At 51.7% G+C, this 27500-nt stretch overlaps 1 protein-coding gene across 1 annotated transcript in view; it reads right to left on the bottom strand.

Annotated features, from left to right (window-relative positions):
* Positions 1-727: 727 nt before the first annotated feature.
* The window catches only part of SH3PXD2B (SH3 and PX domains 2B), a 101165-nt gene continuing 74392 nt past the window's right edge, over positions 728-27500 (bottom strand). The window contains exons 8-13 of the mRNA XM_027606906.2: positions 24986-25090; positions 20537-20654; positions 17585-17811; positions 15553-15602; positions 14663-14788; positions 728-7051 (exon numbers count right to left, since the gene is read on the bottom strand). Coding sequence (XP_027462707.1) covers positions 5507-7051; positions 14663-14788; positions 15553-15602; positions 17585-17811; positions 20537-20654; positions 24986-25090 — 2171 coding nt within the window. The 3' untranslated portion in view covers positions 728-5506. The remainder of the gene's footprint in view (positions 7052-14662; positions 14789-15552; positions 15603-17584; positions 17812-20536; positions 20655-24985; positions 25091-27500) is intronic.

Genomic DNA, 27500 nt, shown 5'->3' with positions numbered 1-27500 from the left:
GGGGGGCGATGGTTGAAGCACAATATGATTTTTCCTTCTTAGGGGAACAGAGATTAATACAGGAATGACCATTATTCTGATGCAAGGTCGGTCAGAAGGTCATTGCATTCTTTGAAAGGAAAGGGAGGAGGAATACTGAATGTAAATTTCCCCTTTTTGATGTTCTTCTGTCCGGGGCTCTGCTGGTTCTGTTCTCTCCCTAGGCAGGTGGGCGGTGGTGTCATTTTGTTTAATGATTCACCTGAGGCCAAGGAGGCTCCACATTGGGTGTTGGTTTGGCCTTGCCTCTGCCCTTGGGAAAGTAGTAACACATGCCCTCTACCTCCCAGGAGCGGATGGCTCCAGCAGTCCCTGCAGCCCAAACGTGGCTGCCCCCCTTGGCTTCCACCACAGGCTCTTGGCCCAGCAGCAGGCAACCCCAGTGAGAGGTACAAGATATCTTACAGTTTTCCATCTTAAGGCACAGAGCTGAGAATATGTGGGAGATACCCAGTGAATACAGGGATGCTTTCCCTTAGTTTCTGGGCACTGTCATTCAAAGAATCAAGATGCACTAGGACCCAGACAGAGGAGTCACCCTTACCGTCCAAACAGCTCACCCAGGTTTCTGTTCTTTGACCCCCAAACTCGAGTCCAAGATGCCCGGGCACAAAGCTATGAGCCTCTTCTTTAGCCAAATGAAATCCACAGACACTGCATCTTCACAATGAAGCTTGAAACCAGTCAAGCATTTTTATTAAAAAAAAAAAAAAAAAAAAAGAAGAGAAAGTCTAACGGTATATAGTCTATACATGCTAGAGCTAATTGTTCGCCACCCCACCCCCCTCATATTATATAGCCTCATGTAGTTTTGTGTGTTAACAGGAAACAAAAAACACCGCCAGAATTTCAGTCTGCCAAGAGGGGATGGGGAGTGTTGTGATATTCAGGGATCTCCAGCATCACTCTATGAGCAGACATGAGGTGGCGGGGCCGGCAGAGCCCCACTGTTCCCGGAGGGATGCACGAAATGGCCCTAGTGACTTGGTGGTGCTCGGAAGCGGGAAATGTGGGGACAGCTAAGGTGACCATGGTTTATCATCTCCCCTGTACGAGCGAAAGGGGTACTATTAACAGTTAGATGGGCACAAAGGCATAGACAGGCACACACAGGGGAAAGCTACGGGCGCCTTAGCTATGTCAGAATTGCTTATTGCTGTAACAAGCCTGGTGGCGGGGGGCACCTCCTTTTGGACATTTATAGCAGGCCTGAAAGTGAAGGCTACTCGGTGTGGCACTGGGTGTGGCCTCTTCAAGGACAACAGAAGTTGTTGTCACTTGTCCTGACTGGCGCTGAGAGCCTACTTTGGAGTAGAGGATGGAGACAGGAAGGAAAGGGAATGCTGACGCATGACAAGGGTAGCACCAGAAACCAGACATTACCCCACGGAGCTGGATGTTCGAGTCTGTGGGAAGGGTCCCCGGCAGGGGTTCCAGGAGCAGGTGAAGACCGAGGAGCCTCTGGGTTTTAGCTCTGCAACTGCGGGACCGTCACAGGCTGTGGTCTGTCTAAATGTCAGAACCTCAGCCAAGTTAGAAGCAATTCCTCCAGGCTGACGGAGGGCATCCGACACCCTCAGGCCTCAATGTGAGCCAGTTTTCCACTCCTCTAGGCCACAAGGTTTGACATTAGGTCTTCTTTGGTCTATCGTATGGTATAGTTGGTTTGCAGCAAAAGCTCTGATGGGCCCGGACAACCAAGGCGGAGGGACAAGACTGCCAGGCATGGCTCAGGCTGTTATGTGCCCACTGCCACAGCCCAAAGAGAAGGGCGAGACCTCCCAGGGAGCATCCCGACCCAACCCTTAGAGACTTGGGCACAATGAAAGGATGGCAGCCAAGCCACAAATGTTCCTGTTCTTGGTGACGTCGAGTTACCAGCTATCGGAGGACAGGAGCAACTTCTTTTTTATCCCACTCAGTGCTTTGTACTTGATGCAGGCTGTAGCAATACTAGACTGCCCATGCCTCAGCCTCAGGACCTTCCAAAACGTGGGGAGATTCGGCACCTGTCCTTTCCTGTGGCAAGGTTGTTTTCCTACACTCCACCTGGTAACGAGATCCCCAGTGGACTCAGAAATGTTTTAAGGCCAAGAACTTTGCCGAAGAAATTGGTGACGTGGGGAGGCCTTGTGGTGGAGGCTTAGTGACTACTGGAAACTCGCTAAGGGCTCTAGCAATTCCTCAGTGAGGTAGGGCATTAAAAGTGGTTTAAGTTGGAGCCCAGCTCCCCCGCCTCAGCCTGGGACAATGACATAAACCCACCAAATGGCAGAGATTTTGAGTGAAACATTTTGCGAAGGCCTCTTTTGCCAAGTGGTGATCCTAAAACTCAGATTTTCCAAAGATTTAGCCACACTATAAGCTATGATTTTTACATGCCCGCCTTTAGGGCTGGCATTTGGTCTGTGACCTACTGCCCTGGGTGATCATGGGGTGAAGGGAGTAGAAACCTAAATTATGAGGGAGGGTCCCCTGCTTCCCTGGAAATGCCATGCACATTTTGCTGCCGTTGGCAGAGGTACAGTCATGGGCACCGGGGAGAAGGCACCCCTGGATTCAAGTCTCAGCGTGGTCATGATTTGGATGAAACTGGACATGTGACTTCACCCTGTGAACCTCAACTTTCTCCCCACAGCTCAGCGCTGATCCTATGCACCTCATAGGGTTGTCGTGAGGGTTAAGTTAGAGGAGGGAGTTGAAGCACCAGGGACCTGCCTGGAGCTTGGCATGGGAGTTATAACTGTGGTCTGGGACATTTTTCTGTGGGCGTAACCTCAGGGGAGTTTTGCATAGCCTCCATCAGTTGCTCACAGGATGGCGGCCACAGGGCTAGATGCTGTAAAGCTAAGTCGTCAGGCAAGGACAGCCAGGGAGAGCCACTGGCCACCAGACCCCCCCCACTTCCGGTTGCCCGTGCAAGTGCCCACCACTGTGGCACACGGAGCCCGAGAGGAGTCCTCAGGCCATGGATGTGTCCTGAGCAAAGAACGGTGAACAGAGAGGAATGTGGCTTCAGTATCTTCAGTTCACATCAGAATAACAATAATAATAATAAAAAAATAAAAACGCAAGTTCTTTCGTTTGCAGGAACACTTCTGCCCACAGAACGGTGGAACCAGTCTATTCCCACCCAGCTGACCTTCAGGAGGAGGGAACGAGGCCAAAGATAAACTCTTTGCGTGGAAGCAGCAAACAAAAACCATAGTTCACAGGCAGGCAGGGAGCCACATGGATCCTGGTCTACCCAGCGCCTAGCACGTGGTAGGCGCTCACAAAATACTTGAAAAGGTCACAGAAAGCAGAGAGTGAATCAGAAAAAAAAAAAAAAAAAAAAAAAAAAGGCTGAGTTCTGTCTTTTGAAGTGTAGTCAAATCCTGCATAACAGCTTCATAAAGGCTGTTTAAGCCAAAGTGGGTCAAAAACTCTGGAAAACGTTATGGGCTTCCTTCCAAGTGAGGGGACCTCGAAGACGTGGGTGGCCCTCTTCCAGCCTCCCTTCTTCCCCTGGCTGCCATCCTCCCCCCACGGTTCTGGGCACAGGGCCAAGGGGCAAGTGGGCACTGCCAGAAGCACCTCAGGGCCCTGCACCCAAGATCCCCGGGGATGGGGTTCACAGACTGACTGAAGGAAGGAATAAAGGTGCTACTGTGAGTCAGAGAACACTCCTTCTCCTGTAGAAGCATCCAGAGTCCATGTGGCCGTGGGGAGAGAGGAGAGCAGAAGAGGGCTGTTTGCACCGAAATCTTTGGCACTGCAGGTGGACAGTGGGCGTCCCCGGGAAAGCTGGTCCTGTGGTTCCCCAGAGCATCCCAGCAGATGGACACTGAATTGGAGATCTCTGAGCCGGATCCTCTTCTGCAGGGCAGGGTGGGATGAAGAGGGGTTGTGCCCTCTCACCCGCCAGGCAGCCTGGCCCACGGGCAAGAACTCTGGGCTGGGAGCCAGAAACCCTGGGTCCCGATTCTAATTCTGCAGTGTCGCTGTGCCTCTGCGTGCCTCGGTGAACCGTATCTGTCCAGACGGAAGGGAGAGGACAGACAGGGAGAGGGCACGCACAAAAAGGAAAGAGAGGAACGTACTCTATGAACACCAGAGAGGAGCAGAAGCAGCAGCAGTCTGCCTGTGGCCATCCAGCTGCTGGTCCTTGAGCCATCAGGGCCCCTCGAGGCTGGCATGGGAGACCACCTCAGCTCCACAGGCTTTATCCCCCAGAGGGGGCACTTACACAGCAGCAGGAAACGAGGCCCTGTGGCAACCGCCAGAGCTCTGGGCAAACGCCACCCCCCGCCCCCGCCACCCTGCCCGGCCATGGAGGAGGAGCTGTGGAGGGTGCGGGGCACCCCTCAGTGTAGGCTGCAGTGGGTTGGAGGGATGGTGGCTACGGCAGCAGCCACTAACGCCCCTTCACCCACACCGCAAGCAAGCCACTTGGCCACCTGCTCCTGGCAGTCAGCGTCTTCCTTTCCCTGCCTGGTTAGCCTCCTACTGGGGGGAGGGCACAGGCATGGAAGTCAGGCCAGCTCAAGTCCTCTTTCCCCTTCTTCCTAGCTAGTGTGCCCTTGGGCACAGAGTCCGAGGTTCTCTGTCCATCAAACAGGTGCAATATCCCAAGAGAGGATTGATGTGAGGGTTAAAACAAGAGTGTCAAGTGCCCAGGAAAGTCTGGCACCTGTCAGCTACTCAGCAAAAGGGTGCTCACAAGGCGCGTGGATTGTGAATGGCTCCTTTCAAACAAACCTGGGAGATTCTTGTTCGACGGAGACAAAAGTGAAATGGCCCAAGGTGGGGTGGAGATTCCTATTTTAAAAAGCCCTGCGTGGGGAAAGTGAAGCATGCTGGGGCTGGAAGCACCCCTTTAGGATCTGTCAGGGTCCCAAGGCAGAAGACGGGAGGCAGAATGGCTCAGTGGACCTTCAGGCCCACTCCTGCGGCAGCTGCATCTGGTTGAACCTGAGAGGCTCATGGTCCCAGAGCCTCGAGGAGGACAGCTCTCTGGGACTGGCAATGGAGCCAACTGCCAGGGCATGGAGTTCTTTCTGGTACCAAGCATTTTGGACACGGAGTAAATAAAGTCCCTGGACTTTTAGAAACACGGAGAAGTTGGAGCCAGCCGTCACAGACTGGGTGGGGTACCAGCGAGGCTGTTTCTGCAGTTTCCAGACAATGGTTCTGGTCTTGGAGGCCTTGGAGAGTAAGTGTCTCGCGGCTAGGTGGCCTACAATGCCACCAGCCTGAAAGGCAGGGATGCTGGCTTGGAGAGGAAGCAGGGGGTGGGGCCTCTGAGCCTCCAGGGCATGCCGTGGTGGGAGGGACTCCTCTCCACCCAAGGGAGGGAAGAAACCACAGTACCCCAGAGTCTTCCTTCCTTTGAAGCTGCGTGAAGGATGATAAATTAAGAGGCATATTAAATACGTGGGTAAAGCCAGCAGGGATTCGCGGGACCGCCAGGCAGGGAAGGAGGCGGCTACGGCTTCTTTTTGAGATAGTTGGAAGGAATCCACCCTTCCCAGGAAGGGGCCCCGCTCAGGACCTGGCAGAACCACCAGCCACTGCTGTTCTTTTCCCGGACCTCGAACACCGTCCCCTCCTGGAAGCTGCTGGTATCCCCGTCTCCTTCAAAGTTGGCCACCGCCACGTATAAAGAATCCTTCGGGCCATCAGCGTTGGGGATGGGGCTTGCAGCTACTTTCTCCCTGTTTTCTCCAATCTTGCCCACCATCCGTGGTCCCAGACCACCTTTGCCTCGTGTGTCATCTTGGCCGCCTGAGGAGTTGGAAAGAAAAGGTTTGGCCTTAGGAGGGACCAGCAGGGCCCGGCCTGGGGCAGGAGCTGCCTTGCCTTCACTGGCTTCCCGCTGTGGCCCTCTGACCTCTGGGAGGGGCCTGGAGGATGAGGAGGTTTTCTTGGGGGGGGGTGGTCTCCGGGGCAGGACCACAGGTCTCTGCGGGGGAGCCTCCTGGAGAGGGGCGGGCACACTCTTAGGCACAGGATCCGTGGTCTTGGCTGGCCTTGGAGGGGCTCTGCAGGACATCTCCTTTGGGCTGAGCCCATCCTGTTTGCCCGTCCTGTCGTGGGTGTGGCCAGGCCCATCACCTGGGAGGAAACTCCGGCTGAAGGCCACATCTTGGCCCCCGGCAGCCTGGTGGCTGCTCTCTCCATCCAGTAAGGGCTTCTCTTGGGACTTGGCAGGCCTCAGCTTGCTCCTGAGGTTGCAGATGTCCACTTGATCTTCACCCTGAGGTGGCTCTGTCCTGGGGGAAGGAGCCGGTTTGGGCCTAACCTGAGGTTTGGACTTCAAGAAGGGATTTTGGGGAATAACTTCTGTCTTCTCCTCTGATGGGTCAGCTTTGGATTTGGAGATGGGTCGGAGGTTGGGCTTCTTCACCTCCTTGGCCAATACCTTGTGGCCACACTCCAGCCCCATCTCATTTTTCAGCTGGAACAACTTGCTTTTGTCCGGTTTGGGCTCTGGTCTCCTGCTGTCCCGGGCTGGGGGGGTGTGTTTAGCTGGAATCATTGGCAAAATCATGCCCGGAGGTTTGGGTGAGGAGCCCCTGAGCTGCTCCATCCTCTGCCGCTCCCTCTCCTGCAGCTCCCCTTCTGACTTGATGATGGATTCTTTACGGGGAGGGAGGCTGGGCTTCTCCTCCAGGTCGGGGCTTGAGATCTCTTCGTAGCCGGCACATGAGGACATGTCGGAAGAGGCCTTCCTCAGGGCCTCCTTGCCACCCTTCCACTCTTTGGACCACGGCATCCCGGAGTCCATAACGCTGTGTGGTGCATCGGGCAGGGGCCGGGAGGGGCCGATGGCCTCGCTGCCCGTGTTGTTCTCCATGGCTGCTGCATCCCCCGGGTGGAGCTGGGTCACCTCGTTGGGCAATGGAGCCAGAAAGTTGGGTCTTGAGGCATTGCTGGTCTTCTTATACTTGTCAATGAAGGTTGCTGGGGCCCATCCTTCCTTATCTTCAATCTGAATGTACCACCAGCCGCTCAAGTTCTTCTCGATCACCTGGAGCGGGGAGGACAGAGGAGAGCACTCAGTAGGTAAGGTCTCAGGGCCAGTCAACCAGAAGACTCTGGGAGAACCCACAGGGAACTGAAATCTAGAAGCAGGGATTTTTCACTCAGCAGGTTCCCAGACAATGGCTGGGATGGACCAACTATGGAGACTTTACTGTGCATCAGAAGCATCTTACACGCGGGTAGGTTTTTGTCTAATTTTGGATATCCCCTGAGGCAGTCCTGGAGACACGGACCTGGGTACAGGTCATTAATTTGAGAGGGGATTTTAAGAAGCGCAAGTAAGGAAATGGGAAAAGAGAGAGCCAATTATGAGGTCATTGTTCTGGGCCACTGGGACTTAATCAGCCAGGGACCCTTTGAGACCAAGCAGACTCATCCCAACTGGGGGATGGGGCCGTTTACCTCCTGATTCCTAGTCCCCGGCCCCCCTGGGGCATTAATCCCCCTGGCCTTTCTGGGCAGGTGCCTTCAGGCAGGTGGAGGAGATGGGAGGCTCTCAGACACAGGGACCCGTGTGCAGCTGCAGGTCAACTCGGTTGGGTCGGGACACAGGGCAGGCCACCAGCAGTGTCTGCTATGTTTCTAAAGAAGTACAAGGCAAAGTCCACATAGCCAAAGCTAGCCTTGATCGCGGCTCTTTCCGTTGAGCACCAGATGACGCAGTTGGCTGGTGTTTAGAGGCCACACAGTACCAAAAATGCATACCCTTAAACACGGGAATCACATTCAGCTCGTGTTTAGATAGAAGGGAACCCCTGTTGATGAGGGCAAAAGGAACTTTCATCTTATCTCCTTCTCCCTCTGGGATATACACCCACTGAATGGAACAGTGGGTGGAGTCACCCACGAAATTTAAGGTCTCATGTTTCCCGTCTCCTCTTTGTTCAGTACTGTACAGCTGAGTTGCCTGAAAGGTGTGTCTGTCACATGTTACGGGCTGAACTATGTCCCCTTCAAATTCATATGTCGAAGCCCTAACTCCCGTATCTTAGAATGTGACTGTATGTGGAGAAAGAACCTTTCCAGAGGTAATTAAATCAAAATGAGGTCATCTGGGTGGGCCCTGAGCTAACATGACTGGTGTGCTCATAAGAGGAGATTAGGACCCAGAGAACATTCAGAATGAGGGATGACCACGTGTGAACACAGCAAGAAGGCAACTGCCTCTAAGCCAAGGCCAGAGGCCTCTCAAGAAAACAAACCTGCCGCCACTTTGACCTTGGACTTCCAGCCTCCAAAACTGTGAGGAAATAAATCTGTTGTTTAAACCGCCCAACCAACGCCATTTTGTCACGGCAGCTGGAGCAAATACACCGCGATTCCCTGTGGGCCCCATGCCTACGAGGTCTGATGAAGGCTTGCAACCGCCTTATGAGATGGGGATTATCATCCCATTTTCCAGATGCAGAACTGAGCCTCAGGACAACTGAGGAACTGGTAGAGGGTCATGTGGAAGGTTAACGGTGGAGGTGGGGGTCAAAGGCCTTTACCACTCCTCGACCATGCCCGGGCAAGGGGACCTGCCGGGGGAGGAGCCGTGCTTGAGGTGGGGAAGTGCAGGGGGCGAAGGGGGCCTCGGGTGAGGTCCTGCCACTGCCCCCCTCCGCCCCGCCCAGCCCAGCCTGAGAGGAGTGGCAGCCACAGACCCGGTGCAGGAAGCAGAGGCTGAGCTCTGGGGCCTGCAACCTGGGTTCTAGTCCTGGCTCCACCTTTTGTTGCCTGCATGGCCGTGCCTGAGATTCCACAGCCCGAGATGGGGAGGCTGGTGAGAACAGTAACACCCACTTGCTGGATTTTCATGATGACCACATAAGCTAACGCAGACAACAGCCCTTGATACATGCTGAAAGGTAAATGTTCCCTATTATTAAATTACAGGGCGGATCACTGACAAGGCAGGATGCATGTGACAGGTGTATGCTTAACGTGTCCCACTGGTTTCCCAGAAAGGGTACTGATAAATGCAAGCCCTTTACGTGACGTCACCCCACACTCGGTAGCTCTGGTAACAATGTGATTCTGGGCATGTAAGTTACTGTTGGCAGAGCCACAAGTTCAACTCTGGGTATGTGAGAAAATGAAAATAGGACAATAATCACAGGGAAATATATGAATGGGGATTTGCTAAACTTACACTGTATGCAAATACTACGGCAGAAGCTCTAAACAAACATTTGTGGTTTTTTTTTTTTTTTTAAGATTTTATTTATTTATTTGACAGAGAGAGACACAGCGAGAGAGGGAACACAAGCAGGGGGAGTGGGAGAGGGAGAAGCAGACTTCCCGCGGAGCAGGGAGCCCGATCCGGGGCTCGATCCCAGCACCCTGGGATCATGACCCGAGCCGAAGGCAGACACTTAATGACTAAGCCACCCAGGCGCCCCAACATTTGTGTTCTTGATCACGATTTATGGGAATTTTCATTTACTAGAGAGAAGCCAAGAACTATTATGAATAAAAGCAAATGCCCAATCATAAGAATGGAGGGGAAGGAAAAGAGCCTGGGCTTTAAAACCACAGAGACCTGGGTTCAAATTCCAGCTCCACAGCTTACTAGCTATAGAACCCTTGGCAATGGGCTTTGTCTCAGGTACATCTGTAAAATGGGCTAAAGATATCAACCTCTTGGGACTTCTGTGAATACTAGTTTCTCAAGTAGGTACGGTACCTGGCACAGAGGGTATCTATACCAGCATCATCATCATTATCATCAACACATGTCTTGACCATACATAGACCAGGTAGGGAACTAAGATGCTCCCAGTAGCTCCATTGCGAGACCACAGTGGCCCCATTAATGAACTCTGAAGGTTATGACGACATTGAAATGAACCAGGAATCAAAAGTGGAAAAAAGGAAAATTTAGCAAGTACAGAATTGCTCATGAGAGAATACTTGGTAAAGCCAAAATCTTTATTTTTATTATTTTTTAAAGATTTTATTTATTTTTATTTATCTGACACACAGACAGAGATAGTGAGAGAGAGAGCATAAGCAGGGGGGAGCGGCAGGCAGGCAGAGGGAGAGGGAGAAGCAAGCTCTCTGCTGAGCAAGAAAGACCGATGCAGGGCTCGATCCCAGGACCCTGGGATCATGGCCTGAGCCGAAAGCAGCCGCTTAACCGACTGAGCCACCCAGGCGCCCGGGGTAAAGCCAACAATTTTGGTGGCAACTACGTCCCACTTGGGTCCCTCAAGCTATCACCGGCAGAGCCATAGGCTGACATCATGGAACAATCAGCAAAGAAGTTTCAAGGTTCCAGTTAAAAGAACGCTGGGTATGTGAGCTTTTTTATTGGATTAGCTTTAGCAAAGAGAGATAAGATAAAGTCAGAAATAAAAAAGGGGGGGGGTGCCTGGGTGGCTCAGTTGGTTTAGCGACTGCCTTCGGCTCAGGTCATGATCCTGGAGTTCCGGGATCGAGTCCCACATCGGGCTCCCTGCTCAGCGGGGGGTCTGCTTCTCCCTCTGACCCTCTTCCCTCTCGTGCTCTCTGTCTCTCATTCTCTCTCTCTCAAATAAATAAATAAAATCTTTAAAAAAAAAAAAAGAAAAAAGGGGATTGATTCTAGTTGAAATGGGGGTGGGGCCAGGAGGGAGACTCCCAACACCCCCAGAAAGCCCCAAGGACCCATGAACTCCCTGCTGCATGCAGACTCAGCCCTCCGCTTCAGCGCATTGTCCACGACATCCTGAGCTGCCCTTGGCTGATTTCAGAACATTCTGAGCCAGGGAGTGGTGGTGCCTATCGGCATATGTTCAAATTGCCAGCATGCTTGGAACAACAGTGTGTGTTTGTACAAAATGCTTAAAGGACAAGGTAGTTTTATCGTGTTTTTCAGTGCTCTGAGGGAAAAAAAAGTAAACCTTTATACTCTGCAAGTTGGACTTCTGGTTTCAACGTGAGAGATGGAGTGAATAGCAGCTTCCCTTTTATCCAACAAATCCAGGGAAGTAAATGAATATGAAGCCCAGCTCAGAAGGAGGAGGTGGGGTGGGGTATGTTAGTGGACCAGGACTTGTGAGCACTCACAGATGGACGGAAGCAGCAGAGGGAGGCTATGTGGCCCAGGACCGCTGCAGGGGTACCTGCTACAAAAGGTGGAGGAGGGCTGAGGTCCCCCAGACTTCAAGGTGGTGGAACTTGGGTATAGGGAGGTGCAGGAGCAAGTGACAGGGAGTGAAATGACATACCACGGCAGAGGCAGCCAGGCTGGGTGACCTCTCATGTCCCTTATCCCATTCTTATAGGGCAGGCAGAAGAAAAATGGTGATTGCTCACAAGTGCATGCAGTGAATGTGGGAGCTTGGATCAGAGACACCCAGCACCATTCAGTGGCTGGCTCAGAAGCCCCCCACCTGGCACTGAAACCCCTGGCAGGTGTCCAGCCCCTTGTGTACACGCCCCAGCTGGGCCGCCTGACTGCTGCCTCGTCTTGCGCAGCCCAAGGTGGGTACTAACGCCATGAGAAGAACTTAAATAAACACCCACGCTGCGGCAAAGGACGTACAACTGAGAAAAGAGGTAATGGACCATAATAATAGGACCTTAAATTCAACATACTTAGTACCCTTAGAGAGGTATGGAAGGGCGTCGCATTCATAAAAGAACAGGCTATGCTGAAACAAGAACAGGCGACCCGGAAGAGGAATCGGTAAGAGCTCTCGGACATGGAAACTACGATTGCTGAGGTAAAATCAGTGACGAACCGAACTGTTAAAGAGCCGATGAATGAGCTAGAAGGTGAGGCAGAATGCTCCAGGAATGTAGCACAAAGGCACGAAGATGGAGAATGCGAAAGAAAAGTTAAGAGACGTGGAGAGTAGGGCCAGGAGGTCGCACAGCTGTGTAATTGTAACTGCCCCCGGGAGGAAAGAATAAAGAGAGCGACGGGACACAACTCTGGGAAGATCTCCTGAGGCCTAGATCAAAGAGGCCCACCACGTGCTGAGCGGGATAGAAAGAGACACACTTTACTGAAATTCCATCCTATTAAAGATAGTGAGGAACTCCTGAGAAAACAGGAGAAGGGACAGATACCGAACAAGACAACAAGCATTAGGTAGGTAGTAGCTTCTGACCAGTAGCACCAGACGTGAGAAGAGAACAGAGCACTCTGTTCAAAGTGCCAAGGGAAGAGGACTTTCAATTTGGAAGACAAAACCCAAAACATCACTGAAGAAGGAGGGGAAAACCACACTCACTTCTTATGATGTCAAGAAAGCACGTACAGGGGGCGCCTGGGGGGCTCAGTCGTTAAGCGTCTGCCTTCGGCTCAGGTCATGATCCCGGGGTCCTGGGATCGAGCCCCACATGGGGCTCCTTGCTCCGCCCGGAGCCTGCTTCTCCCTCTCCCTCTGCCCCTCCCCTCTATTTGTGCTTTCTTCCTCTCTCTCTCTCTCTCAAATAAATAAAATCTTAAAAAAAAGAAAAAGAAAGAAAGCAAGCAAGCAAGCAAGCAAGCAAGCAAGCAAGCAAGCAAGCATGTACAGAAGTGAGGGACTGTCTTCAACTAAAGACTGAGATATATGGCCCCAGAGAAGCCATAACAGGGCAGGGCAGGGAAACCAATGTGAATCAGGGGAGGCTTCACAGAAGAAGCACGGATTTGAAGAATAAGTTGGATTTTGAGATGCCAAGTTCAATTCAAAAAATGACCTTGAGTGCCTTCTATGGGAAGGCAGGTGGAGCGCTAGGAGCTGGGTTAAAGCAAGGTCATTCCTGGTAGAGACAGTAAAAGAGCTGGGGAAGGGCCAGCTTGACCAGTGGGGATCGCAGAAAAGCAACGGGAACAGACTTTGTTTGGAGGAAGGTCTTAGAGGTGAAAAGATATTAAGGAGAAGTCACATGTTTCATGTGAGACTTGGACGTATAAGTTTTACGGCAGCAAAATGGGGGACCTGGGCATAGAATGATGTTGCAGCACAAGCAAGATGCCTTGTGAGTTCTCTGTGTAGATTTGAAGTTGGGAGGGTCAGGATGGAAAAAAGAAAGGGCAGGAGAAACACCCTTTTAGAACTTTGTGGGTATTTCTGCTTTCCCCTCAGTCTATCTACATAGATCGGGATTTACATTTTATAAAAATTAGTTTGAGAGACTTTAGCTCAAGCTCTTTAAATGTCCCTGCAGACAGCCCTCCTTCAATGGGTTGAAAGACACTTGGCTTGAGGACAAGCTTCTGGAGAGGCCAGGGCAGAATCAATGGTGCTGAGGCCCAGGATACACCTTTAGGAAACTACCTTCTGCTGAGCTGACTGGGCAGCTGGCCCAGGGCACGATGGGAAAGAGGGCATGATGGGCAAGAGAGAGAGGCAGGAGGTGTCAGGGCTGGAGGGAAAACAGTGGGTGCTTTGCAGATCTCTTAGAGAGTGATTAAAGACCCTCAGGGCATACCACACTTATGCGCTGATAACAGTCATCCATTTACTCCTTATTTCCTTCAATCACCCCAACATTCATTCCTACAGCAACGGTTTACTGAGCACCTACTGTGGACCAGCCCCGATGCTAGGGCTCTGGGCAAGAACGAAGAAGACACTTGCTGGCCTTCTGAGTGTTAAGCAGGAGGCTAGTGGGCAGACAAATTTTCATCAGTTCAACAATATTTCCTCCAAGCACTGTGCTAGCTGTAAGGACACAAGAGTAGAAAAACAGATATGGTCTCTACCCTCCTGGAGTTCCCAAATGTCCAGGAGATCAATAACAATAGGATGTTAACACTCCTGGTTCAAATCTGGAGACAGACATGGGTTCAAACGGCTCTGCCACGTTTTAGCTGTGTGATTCTGGACAGCACCTTTCTTCCTGAGCCAAAGCTTCCTCATCTGAAAAATGGGGATTGTTAATGGTCCTGCCTCGCAAGAGTAAAAGATTAAGAGAGAGGCTGTAGGTGAAGTGCTCAGTTCAGTGCCTGGCAGTTAGTGCTCCACCCTTACTTGCAGGCTCTCCAGGAAACACGGGCAGGAGCCTCTAACTCCATGAGGAAAGAAAAGAAATGGAAGGCGAGAAAGGATTTGTGCTGGCCTTTGTGCAGGAATGGAGCAGACTAGCAAAGGAGTGGGAAGAAAAGGAGAGAGAGAAGCAAGAAGGGAAGTAGGTGGTGATAAAAACAGAATACGAGGCAGTCACAAAAGATCCCACGGTGTATGATTCCACTTATATGAAATGTCCACAACAGGCAAAGCTATATAGAGAGAAGGCAGATTAGTGGTTGCCTAGGGCTAGGGGCAGGGGGCGGGGAGGGACTGAGGGGAAACAGGGAGTGACAGTAAATGTGTACAGGGTTTCTTTTTTGGGCGATGAAAATGTTCTAACACTGAATGTGGTGATGGCTGCACAACTCCGTAAATATGCCAGAAACCATTGGATTGTATAATTTAAACCCAGCAAATTGTATAGTGTGAATTATACCTCAGTAAAGCTGTCACAAAGAATGGAAGGAAAGAAGGAAGCAAAGAAGGAAGCAAGGAAGGAAGGAAGGAAGGAAGGAAGGAAGGAAGGAAGAAGTAGGAGGTGAGAAGAGAGAAACGAGAGAAGCAGGAGGTGGTGCCACAGCTGAAGAGTCACAAGTAGGCAAAGGGATACCAGGTCCACTCACCTCGACCTTCAGACCTGCCTGGAAGCTGATGCCATCAGGGATGGTTGTCTGGAATTCAGCAATGGTGTAATACTCTTCCTCCACCTGGGGTGGAATGGGAGGCTTGGGCAGGTTGAGACCACGAGGCTGGCACAATTAAACACAGTGCTAAGTCCAGGGTAAATCCGTTACCATTGGCTGAAGGGGGGAGGCACTAAGGGACTGGGGCACACAATCACCCTTGAAGGGTGCTGCTGGACCCATTTGGATTCTAAGGGACAAAACACAGAGGACCACTCAGATCATCATCTCCTAGATGGGTCACTGGCCCACCACCTACGGAGCGAGGAGAAACATGGGACATTTACTGACAATCATGAAAATCTGAGGCGGGACAATAGTCTCTGAACTCAAGAGGCAGCGAGGGTTGTGGAAAGAACACAGATTTGCAGGTCAGACCCATCCTGGTCCAACCCATTTCCAGGGTTGGAAATACTGCTTATGTGTGCTGTGCGCCTTTGGGCAAATCACTTTCCTTCTGGAACCTCAGTTTTGTCTTCTGTAGAATGGGGATTTACCTGGTGGGTCACTATAAGCATTCAATAAGTTAATGTCTTGAAGCACCCACCCAGTACATTGCAGGGCACCCAACTGATGCTTAATAAATGGTGAGCTCAGGAAGCAGAGAGCACGTCTGAGACCTAACTGTCCCAAAGCCATAGATAGGTAACTTGCTTCCCCCGCCCTGGGACCCTAGCCTTTCCCCTGGGGCTGGGACCAGCGCTTGTACAGCCTGCTTCATGAGGCAGCTGTGTGGAGAGGCAAGAGAGCATCTCTGGAAAGAGCATGGTGGTTGTGAGGGGCCCGTTTCAGGTCAAGGGCTGGCTTCCCGGCAGCAATGGTCCACTTACTATGGTCATATCCCGGCGAGGAGGTGGTCTCTGCCTCATCTTGGGTGATCCTGTAGAGAGATGAGATCTTATTGCACACAGGTGCAGAATTCTACAGATGCAGTCCTGAGGGAGACACCAGGAAAGACCCGTTCTGTCCTGCAGAGGATCAGGCATCACGCTCCGGGCTGGTATTAGTGAGCCCCTGAGACCCTTCTCGTGGGAAGGAACAGCCTGACCGGGAAGGGGCTGCTCAGACTTGGCTCAGGACCCTCAGGACTGCCCATGCGCTGGAGCCATGAGAAGCTTTCCACGGAGGCCGAAAAGCGCAGGCTTCAGTATAACCCGGGGGCTGGCTTGCCACCAGTCATCTGACTCTGACCCACAGGCCCCATCTGTAGAAGGGGGATAATGCTGGCCCCCCAGGGGCAGCGCAGAGATGAAAGTCAACAGTACGTACCAGGCGCTTGGCACCTGGAGGGCGTGCAATATTAAACAGACTGAGGACACCGGGGCTTTTTGCTCTGGAATTGGGCTGCCTTCGCTCAGGGTCTCAGCGTCAAGAGGATGACAGCAGTGGTCCAGGCTCCTGGCTCAAGGCAGAGCATGTGTCACCCCATGAGCTGGCTCAGCACGAGTCCACACAGACGGCTAGTTTAGCAGCTGGGACGTGGAGAGGACTGCTAATCTCTCAAATACCCATCTCCTCTGTCTTCTGTTAGAATTCAATAGCAACAGAGTTTTAGCCAGACACTTAGCTGCTACAAAAAGGCTGCAGTTCTCAGACTCCCTTGCAGCTAGGTATTGCCCTGTCACTCAGTTCTGGCCAGTGGGATGTGACAGAGGGCAAAGTGTGTACCTCTCCTTCCCCCTGCCTTTTTCATTGGCTGGACGAGTGGGGCACCATCTTGGACTAGAAAGATGAGGGCAACACAAGATAGACAGCATGTAACAAGACTCTTGACTCATGGAGCTTCCATAGCAGCCCTGGACATGGAGCTGGACCACTTTGTGAGAAAGAAACAAACACCTAAATTATTTGAGCCCCTGTTATTGGGTGTGTGTGTGCGGAAGGGGGAGGGGGAGAATCTTTGCTTGAGCATCTGAACCTATATCCTCACGAAGATGTGGGGTTTCAGAGTCTCATTTGCTCTAGTGTTAATGGGAATCCCCCTGGGCTCTTGTCCATGAGAGAACCACAGAAAGCAGGGGCTGGCCAGAACTCCCCCCACCATGGCATGTCAGTGTTTTCTTCTGAGAAATCAGCTGAGCAGAGGACTGAGAAATTCTTGAGTTTCAAGAATTCACTGACTTCTAGCAGTTTTCTGAGCCACTGTAAATAGCTGGAGAAGCCTAGCAGAAGCCTAGCCAGGGGGAGGGCAGGGGACTTTCCCAGCAGTTGGCACCCCCCCCTGCCCCCAGTACAACCAACCAGGACAGGGCTACATGCCTGAGGCTGGGGTCCTGTGCAGGTCACAGACAATAATAAGGAGGCCTACTCTTAGGTGTGTTGGGAACATTAAACAGAAACATATACATGGGAGGCTATGGAAAGGAAGATGGGTGAAGAACTGTGGTTAGAGTAAATCAACACAAGGTCAACTTCTTCTGGCTCAGAAGTGAGGCCATGCAGAGAGGGCACAGGCACTGGAGTCACGAGGGCCTGGGTTCAAGTCCCAGCCCCACCGTTTACTAGCTGGGTGGCCCCGGGACAACCCACCTAATGTCTCTGGGTCCTAATCTGTAAAACAAAAGTAATTTAGTCCCTCAAAAGTCATTACAAGGAGCCAATGAGACGAATTATAAGATTCCCGACACACAGTAGGGCTTGAGAAACAGTAGCTCTCTCGATCACCATGAGATGGTGGAAAAACCATGGTGTAGATTAAGCTACCTAGGATTTCCTGTCTACAGGATGTGGGGCAGCAGGGCTGTTGTGAGGATGAGGGACAACATGTGAGGAGCTCTGAGCATGGAGCCTGGCACGTAGTAGGCACGCAGCCCCCCAAGCACGAGCTTGGTGGGGTTGCAGGGGCAGGGGGTGATCACTCACTCTGCTTGATGTCGCTGTCAGGCACCGGGCGGCCTTCAAATCGGCCGTCCCTCTGGTTGTTGAGCAGCTCCCTATCCCGGCCCACCGAGCTCTGCTGCCGGGAAACTCCGTCCAGGTCGGGGACGCCGGTGTGGGCTGAGGAGCCAGGGCCCAGCTTCGGGGGTAAGGGCTCCCCACTGTTCTTCTTCAGGTAGGAGGCTGGGGCCCAGCCCTCTCGGCCCTGGTACCTGGGAGGAGAAAGGATGCTGGGGAGGCTGCTCGGTCAGGCCCCTGGGAAGAAGCTGGGCTTCACGTCCCAGATGGCAGAAGCGATGGGCCAGAAGCTGGCACACCCCTTGCTGCCCTCAGCTTGGCATTCAAGGCCTTTCCAACCTGGCCTCTGCCGGCCTCCCAGCCTCATCTCTCACAGCAACCTCCATGTCCTTCCCACCCTATAAGGCTTGTAGTCTCCCAAATGCACCACCATCTTTCACTTCCCCAGCCTCCGCTCTTGGAAACCCTGTGTCAGGAAAGCCCCTTTCCACTCTCCTCCCTGCTCTTCTTTCCCAGCTCTGCTTAATGTCATTTCCTTTCTCAAGCCTTTCCTGAACCTCACAGAGAACGAAGCCCTCCCTCCACAGTGCTGCCCTGCCTGCCGCACACACCACCACCCCAGCACCTATGACACACGGCGACACTTGGCTACGTGGTTCTGTCTCCCCAGTATGAACACACACGCCTGGGGCAGAGATGGTACTTGATCGATCTCTGTGTGGCAAGAGCCTCGGGGCCAGTGAACGGAACGAAGAAATAAAAGGACAAATGGACAATCTGCCCACGGGCCTGGCAAAGGCGAGCAGCCATAAAGCACCTGCTACGCTCGCTGTTCTGTTACTGTCACTGCAGCAATGACAATGATGACAATGATAACTGGCACTTAGTGGGCACCTCCTGTGTGCCAGTCTGTTCCAACCACTTTATAGCTGTGGACATATTTCATCCATCCAACCCTGAGAGGCGGCAGAAATGGATTCAGACCTAGTCTCTGCTCCTAACCTCTGCGTGTGGCTACCTCTTCCCAGCAGCCCCAGCTTCTGGCACAAAGCCTGGCACGGGCAGGGCGGGCTCCGGTCACATGGGTTAACAAGTAGATTAAACGTGTTCCCTTCAGAGGGGAACGAAGTCAGTCAGGGTCTGGTTGCAGGGCTTGCTAAGAATCAGCTGGCGGTCCCTGAACTGCACAGAGACCGAAACCCTGACAGACAGCTCACTGAATTCCAAAGGAACTCAATGAGTGAGATGATCACTTAATTCTCTGCACAACGGAGCTCAGTTTAACAGCATGGCCGGAGGGGTCAATCTGGACCAGAGGAGTGCTGGAGCCCACTCGCACCAGCTCGGGACAGTCAACTGTGTCCATCTCTTCCAAACCCCACAGTTACAGACATTGCACGGATGGCCTGAAATCACCTGATGGGAGTATTTACACCTATAGAAATTGGCAAACACCACAACTCAAGGGCAGCATTCCCTTGGAGAACTGGATGTTAACTATTTACAAGCATGCCACTGGTCTGACCCACAAAACAGGTGCGTGCCCACGCCTTTGGGGACAGTTAAATAGACCTAAATGACTAGAGATGACATATGGCAAGGCCAAATCTCTTGTCAGGAATCACTTTAAGAACTAAATGGCACTGTGTTTCGATGACAAAAAGGTCCTTTATAACTGGAAGCCAATTTCTAGGAGAGAGAAATCTGCAGAATTTGATGTCTTTCAATCTTAAAATACCCTCTGAGAGGGAGTACATCTTGTCCTCGCTGAAAAACGTCACGCCACATCCGACCCAGGCCCCTGTCAGTACCAAACAGCTGACTGTCTGAGGTCGCAAAGCCGTAAGCACAGCAACACACACAGAAGTGAGTGGCTCTGGGTGAGAAAGGTTCTAGTTTAAATCCGTGCTCTGTCTCTTTCCAGCTTCAGCTGAACCTTCAGATGATGGCATGCCTCACTGACATCGTACCGCAACCTCACGAGGGACCCGGTGAAACCACTCCTGCTTCAAACCTCAGTTCCTCAGCAGCCCCTCTCAGGAAGCCTTCCTGACCCCTGGGCTGAGGAGCCCCTCTTCTGTGCTCCAGATCCCCACACATGACCACCCTGCCCCGTAACTGAGCCTGATTTCTGTGCCTCTGCTGTGAACGATTGTGTCTTTCTCATTGTCGACTCCCCAACTCCCAGAATAGGGCTTGGCCCGGAACACATTCTTGGTGTGTGTGTGTTGAGTGAATGAACGAAGTGCCACAGGCTTGGCCCCCTATGAGTGGCCCTAATGCCCTGCCTCACATCGCTGCACAGACAACCAGGTCCCAGGGACCTCAGACTTCTTTCCTTGCCCTAATTTCTTGTGGCCACAGCCGCCTACTAAGGTGACCAAGGAGGGGTGCCCAGGACTTTCATTACCAAAATTGGGAAAGTGCCAGGCAGGCCAGAATGAGTTGGTCACCCTACATAATCATGGGGTGCTGATTCTTCACGTGGGTAAAAGAGCTGTGACAGAGAGCTTGAAAGCCAGTCTCCTGCTTTTACTATTGGATTCTGAGATGAGGACACATGATCAGCTCGAGGATGAGTTACAGTCCCTGTGGTGTTATGCATCGTACTGGTCTCAGAGTAGGGCTGGGGTGGGAAATCGTCCACACAGGGCAGCACAGCTTCTCCTTATGAGAAACACGTGGAGGTAGAAACCAGTCTTGCTCAACGGGGTTACTGCCATCTATGTGTTTGGAGGTTTTGCTTATTATGGAATTTTAGAGAAGGATCTGGATAGGCAGCGAGGCCAAAGGGCACTGAGGAGAAGCATCCTTTTATGGCTCAGGTGAAAACCTTACCCCATCCATCTGCAATCACATACAGACCTCTGGGTACCCAGAGACTGTGTGACCTGAAACCCACCCAGCTGCAGCAGGTACCTGATCTTCCACCAGCCTTCCAGGTTTTTCTGGATGACCTCCACCACGGCCCCTCTCTCTAGATTCATTTCATCCTGGTCGCGAGCTGTATACGGGTAGATGACTGTGTACTTCTCCTCTGTGGGAACAAAGGGATGCTGGGTTAAGTCAAGGACCGTGAGAGTCCTGAGATGCTGATGGCCAAGGCTATGATCCAAGAGATGCCTTGCCCATCAGAGGGAAGGATTTCCTCCAGAAATTTCTGGGGACCCTCTAGACCCTCATTTGGGTCTGGATGACCCCGGGCAAGCATGAACAGGATGCAGGACAAAGGTCAGGTCCCAATCCTTCTGAAATCCCTCAGTGTCACGCATTCATCCTCACCTTCCTCAAAGCTGTGCTTCAAGGTCACCTTCCTGGACCTTGCTTTATGCAGTATTCAGACCCATGGCATCCTCAACCCCCTTACCTAGGTTTATTTTCTCCCCCATACCAGGAATTGCCTTCTAACACAGCATATGATTTACTTATTTATTGCATTTTGTGTCTGTGTTCCTTGCTAGAATATAAATGCCATGAAGGTAGGGATTTTTGTCTGTCTCATTCATTCCTCTGTCTCTAGCACTGGGCATGGCACCAGGAATACTGTGTAACTGTTTAGTTAATTAGTCAATGTTTAGTAAAATGGAGGACCTGGTGAGAGCCACCTTGCTCATGCCAGAGGGGGTTAACTCTTCTGTGGCTCTTCCACAGCTCCTGCTGGTGGAGGGGTCAGGGATGAGCTGGATTTTTGGCAGCAGATAGTTTCAGGCTGAAATCACTATCAAGGGGGTGACAGCAAGTAACTTTCTTTCTTTTTAAAAATTTTTAAAAGATTTTATTAATTTATTTGAGAGAGAGTAAGAAAGAGAGAGAGAGAGAATGAGCAGGGGGAGGGAGAAGCAGACTCCCCGCTGAGCAGGGAGCCTGACATGGGGCTTCATCCCAGCACTCCAGGATCATGACCTGAGCCGAAGGCAGACTCTTAGCCGACTGAGCCACCCAGGCGCCCCATCTTTCCTTTTTTTTTTAATTTTTAAAGCAATTTTTGTTACCTAGCTGATAACTGATCTTGGTTTTTCGTTAATTATTTTCAAGCCCCTGGATCCAACCATGCCTGAAGCTTCAATTTTATTTTGAATGTTTCGGGTTTTTTTTTTATTGAGGTGTAATTGACATTTAACACTGTCTCAGTTCTAAGGGTGCACATCATGATTTTATATATAAACACACACACATATATACATATACACACATGGTAAAATCACTGCCTGCTTCAATTTTCATTAACGTAACTGGGGTGCCTTCCACCTCACTCTCTGTGGTTCCCCACTCTTTCCCCTCCAAGCCACGGGACTGCTGCTCAGGCTCTGCTGGGAGACTGCTCATTGTCACACTCCGGCAGGGTCCTCGCGAGAACGAGAGAAGAGCTCCTGTGCTCCACCCTGTCAGCAGTCACTGCTGAGACAGAACGGATGCGTGTCCCAGAAGACACGGGCAAGGAGAGGAAAGGGCTTTCCTGTTTTGGTTACATTCCAGCCCCCAGGGAGTGACTGAGCCAGCTGTGGGCTGTGGGTGTTGACGGCAGGTCTCTCTTTGGGAAAACACCACAGGCTGCCTGTGGCCTGTCCAACTGGTGTCGAGGGAGGCGGCAGACACACGGGGAGTTTATTTATTGATTGATCTAGCCCACTGACCTGCTCTGTGGGGGCTGAGCTGACTCGAGTTACACAGATCCCATGTACAGCAGAGCTGTTACCCTCACTCATGGTGGCTGCAGTGTGGGGTGTGGGAGCTGTGAGGGTGCAGGGGGGTCATTCAAGCCCGCAGATGCACAGCAGTTCTATTTGGTTGGGGGGGAAGGGGTGCTGCCTGGGTCCTAGACTAAATATAGGCAGTCCTGTGGGCCCTGGACTCCCGTGGGGCCCGATCCTTCAGCTGAATTACACAGGGAGAGGCTCTGGCATCCGGACAGTCTCCCTGGGCTCCATGAAACACTCAGCGATCCTTAACAAAGCTCAAGGTGGGAGACCATGCAGACTGCTGGCAGGTGCCTGCTGACCCAGCCTGCTTTGCATCTGTCTGCTCTTCCTCTGCTGGTGCTACCAGCCTCTGTCCACACAGTCTGGGTAAGGTCGACCTCACCACTGCCTGGGGGAGGGGGAGCACACATGACCCTGCCCTGGCCAAAGTGCTATATTCCCCTGGCCACTGTGATGGGTTCAGGGACAGCATGTGACCCAGGCAGGTCAGTCAGCCCCAGTCCTAGGCCTTGTGTTGAAGAAGCACTTCCTTGGGTGGGTATCCCTGAAACCCTGAAAGGTACCTGGAACTGTTGTCACAAGAAAACAGTGTCAGCAAGGCAGACTGCAGAGCAGAGGTGGGGAGAGTGAGTCCCAGGTCCCGGCAACGTTTTGAAGCCCCCAGATCCAGCCATGCTTGTAGCTAGTCCTTCCCCAGACTTTTCAGGGATGAGTTAGTACACTTTCCTTTTTGCTTAGGACAGTCTGACATGGCTTTCTTTCCCTTATAATGTGTCTGATGACAGAAACAGGTCACTGGCTCAGCATTAGAGAGGCCCCAGGCATTATTTTTTAACCTGGGAAACTTTAGAGCCCCAGGCTGAGAAAGACTGCCCAGACCTACATGCCAACACGCACAGGGTACAGACAAGGTCAGTTTCTCACATGCAACAGGCAAGGGCAGTCCCCGAGCAGGAAGGTACATGCAGATGCAAGGACCCGGCTCCAAACACCGACCAGGGAAGAAAACCCCAAGGTAGGCACCTTGACGCCAGCTGATGGCATACAAGTCCCCCAGAGTCCGGCGGCGGCCCACGGGCCGGGGCAAAGACCAGTACCTCCACGAAACTGGACAGGCAGCATGTGGAGGTGAAGGGCAGAAGGCAGAGGTGAGGAGAAGGCACTTCCAGTGTCTGGAGGCAAAGGGGACACCAAGCACGTGGTCCCATTTAGGAGTAATTATTTCGGAGCCTATGCCAAGCCCCAGGTGTCTTAAAAGGACCAAGTTCTTGGGTATTAACCTTGGACTTGGGTGCAGAGGCCACAAGTGGACATAATTCTATTCCTAGCGTGACTTACAAAGAGGCACTAAGAGAAGCCCTTGTGTCGGGGGGAAGAAAAATGTACAGACTTAGGAAAATGTGGTCTCTCTCCTATCTTCTAGCTGTGTGACCCCAGGCAGGTGTCTCTACCTCTCTGGGCCTGTCTCCTTATCTGTAAAATGGGGTTAATCATCAATCCCTTACAGAGGGATGCCCGTAATGCTCATCATTAACTGTCAAAGGGAGCTACAGTTTCAATGCAGTATATCACAAACCCTGAATCTGAGTTGATTCTTTTAGTTGGCCCAGCCCCTAGTGCCTGGAGGGCCCCACAAAACTGAGCAAACCAACAGACGTTTTACTCTGACAGGTGTGGCCCTCATAACACTAAACGCAAAGCCATATATACATTTGTTTGTTAACCTTTGAGCACAGAAATATCCCCCTTCTTCTCACCCTCTTTCCTGATAAGCACAGAAAGTGGTTTTGTGCTTTCCCCCAAACAGTCAGCTAAAAGCCCCAAATGCTCAACCCTGGGTAAGGCATAGCTATATATTAACTGTTCCTGGTTATTTGTTGTTTCAGCTTCTTTGGCAAATGCTTTGCATATGGAATCTCATTTAACTAAGAAAAAAAAAATCCCATGATATAGACATCATCATTTCCATTTTTAGAGGAGGGGGCTAAGTAGGGACAGGTTAAGCCGCTGGCCCTACTCAGCCCACAATGGTGCAGCTGATTCACATTCAAGTCTGTCTGGCTCTCAAAACCTTCTGTTCATTAGCTAAGATGAACTCGTCCTCTGGTTTCAGGAATGCTCCTAGTGGGGAAATCGGGAGTCAGTTGGGTGGTAGTATTTCTGGCTTTGCAGGAACCACCCTTCGGGACACCTGGCGGGTATGTTCTCCTAGAAACGGAAGTGTGTGTGGGTAAGTGGATAGGGCTGGCCCTAATCCTGATGCCCGGTTCGAGTCACTGAGAAAGCACAGATGTTTATAGAAAGCTTCAGTTGTCTTGCAAATGAGCCGGTAGGAGCCCCAGCATCCTGGCCATCAGAATAGTTCAGGGGAAGAATAGTGAGGTGCTGACGGTGATCAGGCTGGGGCCCTCCTGGGGTCCCATGGAGGTGTTAGGGCCCCAGCTCTGGCCAGGCTCACCTGAGTTGGCTCCCAAAAGCCCCTAAGAAAGGGCAGGCTTGCCGTCAGCCCCAACCCCACGGCCTGGCTTCATGTCCTGAGCCAGCGAGCCACTGAGACTTGGGGGCAGAGGCTGAAGAGCAGGGACGGGCTGGGTAAGGAGGTCCCTACATGGGTGATGGGACCAGCACAGGTCTCTCCAGCAAGCGCAAGCCTCCAGCTCCTTCCTACCTTCTTCGGGCTGTAGGGAAAACTCATCCTGCATACCGTCCTGCCCTTCCAGGCAGGTTGCGGGGACCCAGCCTTGCTCTTCGGCAGTGCTGACGAACCACCAACCTGGGAAAATGAGAGAGCAGACTGAGGTTAGTTGGGTTAGGTGTGAAGTCTGGGGGTCGGAACACAGTAACATGTTCAGCCACTACATAAGTCAACGCTCAGGGTAGGGCGAGAAAGTCGCCATTTTATTGTGGAACACAGCTCCCCGTGTTAACTGCTCAGGGCTGCCTAACAAGAAACCCACTCCTGAGTCTGGGACAGGGGACAGAAAGGTCGTCCTGAATGACCAGAGTAAAGAACGTAGCTATCTGCACTAAGGTATGCAAGGCACTAACCATTTTACTTGCACTATTTTGTCTAATTTTCACATTATCATCCCCATGGCACAGATGAGGAAACCTAGGCTCTAAGAAGTGAGTAGACTTGTCCAAGTTCACACGGCTTAGGCAAGAGCTGCTAGGTACACCCAGGGCTGTCTGATGCTGAAGCCACTGTTCTAATGACTTGGCCGAGACACTGATTGTGCATTTGCTCACGTCAGGGTCAATCTGGCTGCAGTATAAACTGCCTGAGAGGCCTCTCACCCAGACCCACAGGCCCTCCTTCTTTAGAGAAAGAGCTTGTACCCTGTGGTGGGCAGAATCATGACTCGCCAAAGATGTCCATGTCCTAACTCTCAGAACCTGTGAATATGGTAAATTACATGGCACAGAGGAATTCAGGCTGCAGGCGGTAGGATTAAGGTCGCAAAGCAGCCAAACTAAAATAGGGGCCTATCTGGGATGATCTGGGTGGGCCCCATGTAATTACAGGGAGGGCAGAATAAGAGTCGGGGGAGACGCGGCTGCAGAGGAGACAAGAAAGGGGCAGCACGGCTCTGAAGATGGAGGCAGGGACCGTGAGCCAAGGGATGGGGTGGCCTCTAGACACTGGAAAAGGCAAAGAAGCAGATCCTCTCCACAAGCTGCAGATGGGAACTCAGCCTTGCCAACCCCTTGATTTTAGCCTAGTGGGCCCCATTTTGGACTTCTGACCTACGGAACTGTAGGATAATTATGTTGTTGAAGCCACCAGGTTTGTGGTAATTGGGCACAACGGCAAAGGTAAATTAACACATGGCCCAAATGGCTCTGCACAATATAAATGGAAAAACAGGATCTGGGGGCACCTGGGTGGCTCAGTTGGTTGAGCATCCGACTCTTGGTTTTGGCTTGGGTTATGATCTCAGGGTCCTGGGATGGAGCCCCACACTGGGCTCCACACTCAGTGGGGAGTCTGCTTGGGATTCTCTCTTTCTTTCTCCCTCTGCCACTCCCCCTGCTCACATGCGTGCTCTCTCTAAAATAAATAAATCTTAAAAAAAAAAAAAAAGGAAAAAGAAAAACAGGATTTGTTCCCCAAAGTCACACAGCTCCAAGCCCTGGACACCCCAAAAAAGAAGAGAAGGAAGGGGCAGACTACTGAGCAGCCTTCCTGGTCTTACAGGGAGGCCTTTGCTTTTGAACTCCCTGAGGTGGAAGTCAGCTGCTTTAATCAACTGGACACTCCTTTTAAAATATAAGTTTTGGGAGGGCACCTGGGTGGCTCAGTCCGTTAAGCATCTGATTCTTGGTTTTGGCTTAGGACATGATCTCAGGGTCGTGGGATCGAGCCCTGCATTGGGCTCCATGCTTGGAAGGGAGTCTGCTTGGGATTTTCTCTCTCCCTCTCCCTCTGCTCCCCCCCCCAACTCTCTCTCTCAATAAATAAACAGATCTTAAAAAAAAATAAAAAACAAAATACAAGTTTTGGTGGCTGGGAACTGTGTGTGTGTGTGTGTGTGTGTGTGTGTGTGTGTGAGTGAATGGGGTGGACAAATCCAGAAACTAGAAGGTATGTCATATGTCTTCCTAAAAACTCTTATTTGTAGGTATTTGTGTGGGGGTTAAGCAAACTGTCACAATAGAACAACAATGACAGCAAGGTGCGCCAGATTGGGTCAGCGCTTCACATCTGCTACTGACGGGCTGGATCCTCACACTAGCCCTGGAGCGGCATGTGACTGCCCCAGTCTCCAGATGAGGAAGCCGAGGCTCAGAGAGAGGTCACAAGGAAAGCGCCAGAGCCAGGATTCAGTCCTAGGCAGTCCTAGCCTCAAAGTCTCAGCTCTCAACCATCTGCCCTAATCCCTCCTTGTTGCTAGGGGGAGAGTAAATTGCCATGGCCAGTCTAGAGGCAGGTCATTTGGCAGTATCTTAAAATTCAAAATATGTGTACCTGTTGTTCTGCACTATGTCTCGTATCTAACCTAAAGAAACACTCACCAGTGTGCATGCATATACTGTTCACGGGAGAGAAAAACATGGTTTATTCAGATCAAATAGTATGCAGATGTTGAAGGAATAAGAAGAGCTAAATGTTGACTAAAAAGCAGGTTGCAGATCAAAATGTAACAGAATGATACCACTGGGGTTAAAAATAACTACAAAAT

The sequence above is a fragment of the Zalophus californianus genome, chromosome 5 (genome assembly GCF_009762305.2).
Source record: "Zalophus californianus isolate mZalCal1 chromosome 5, mZalCal1.pri.v2, whole genome shotgun sequence".
Classification (NCBI taxonomy): Eukaryota; Metazoa; Chordata; class Mammalia; order Carnivora; family Otariidae; genus Zalophus; species Zalophus californianus.
The sequence above is the reverse complement of the archived record's forward strand: the minus strand, read 5'-3'. Positions and strand labels throughout refer to the sequence as shown.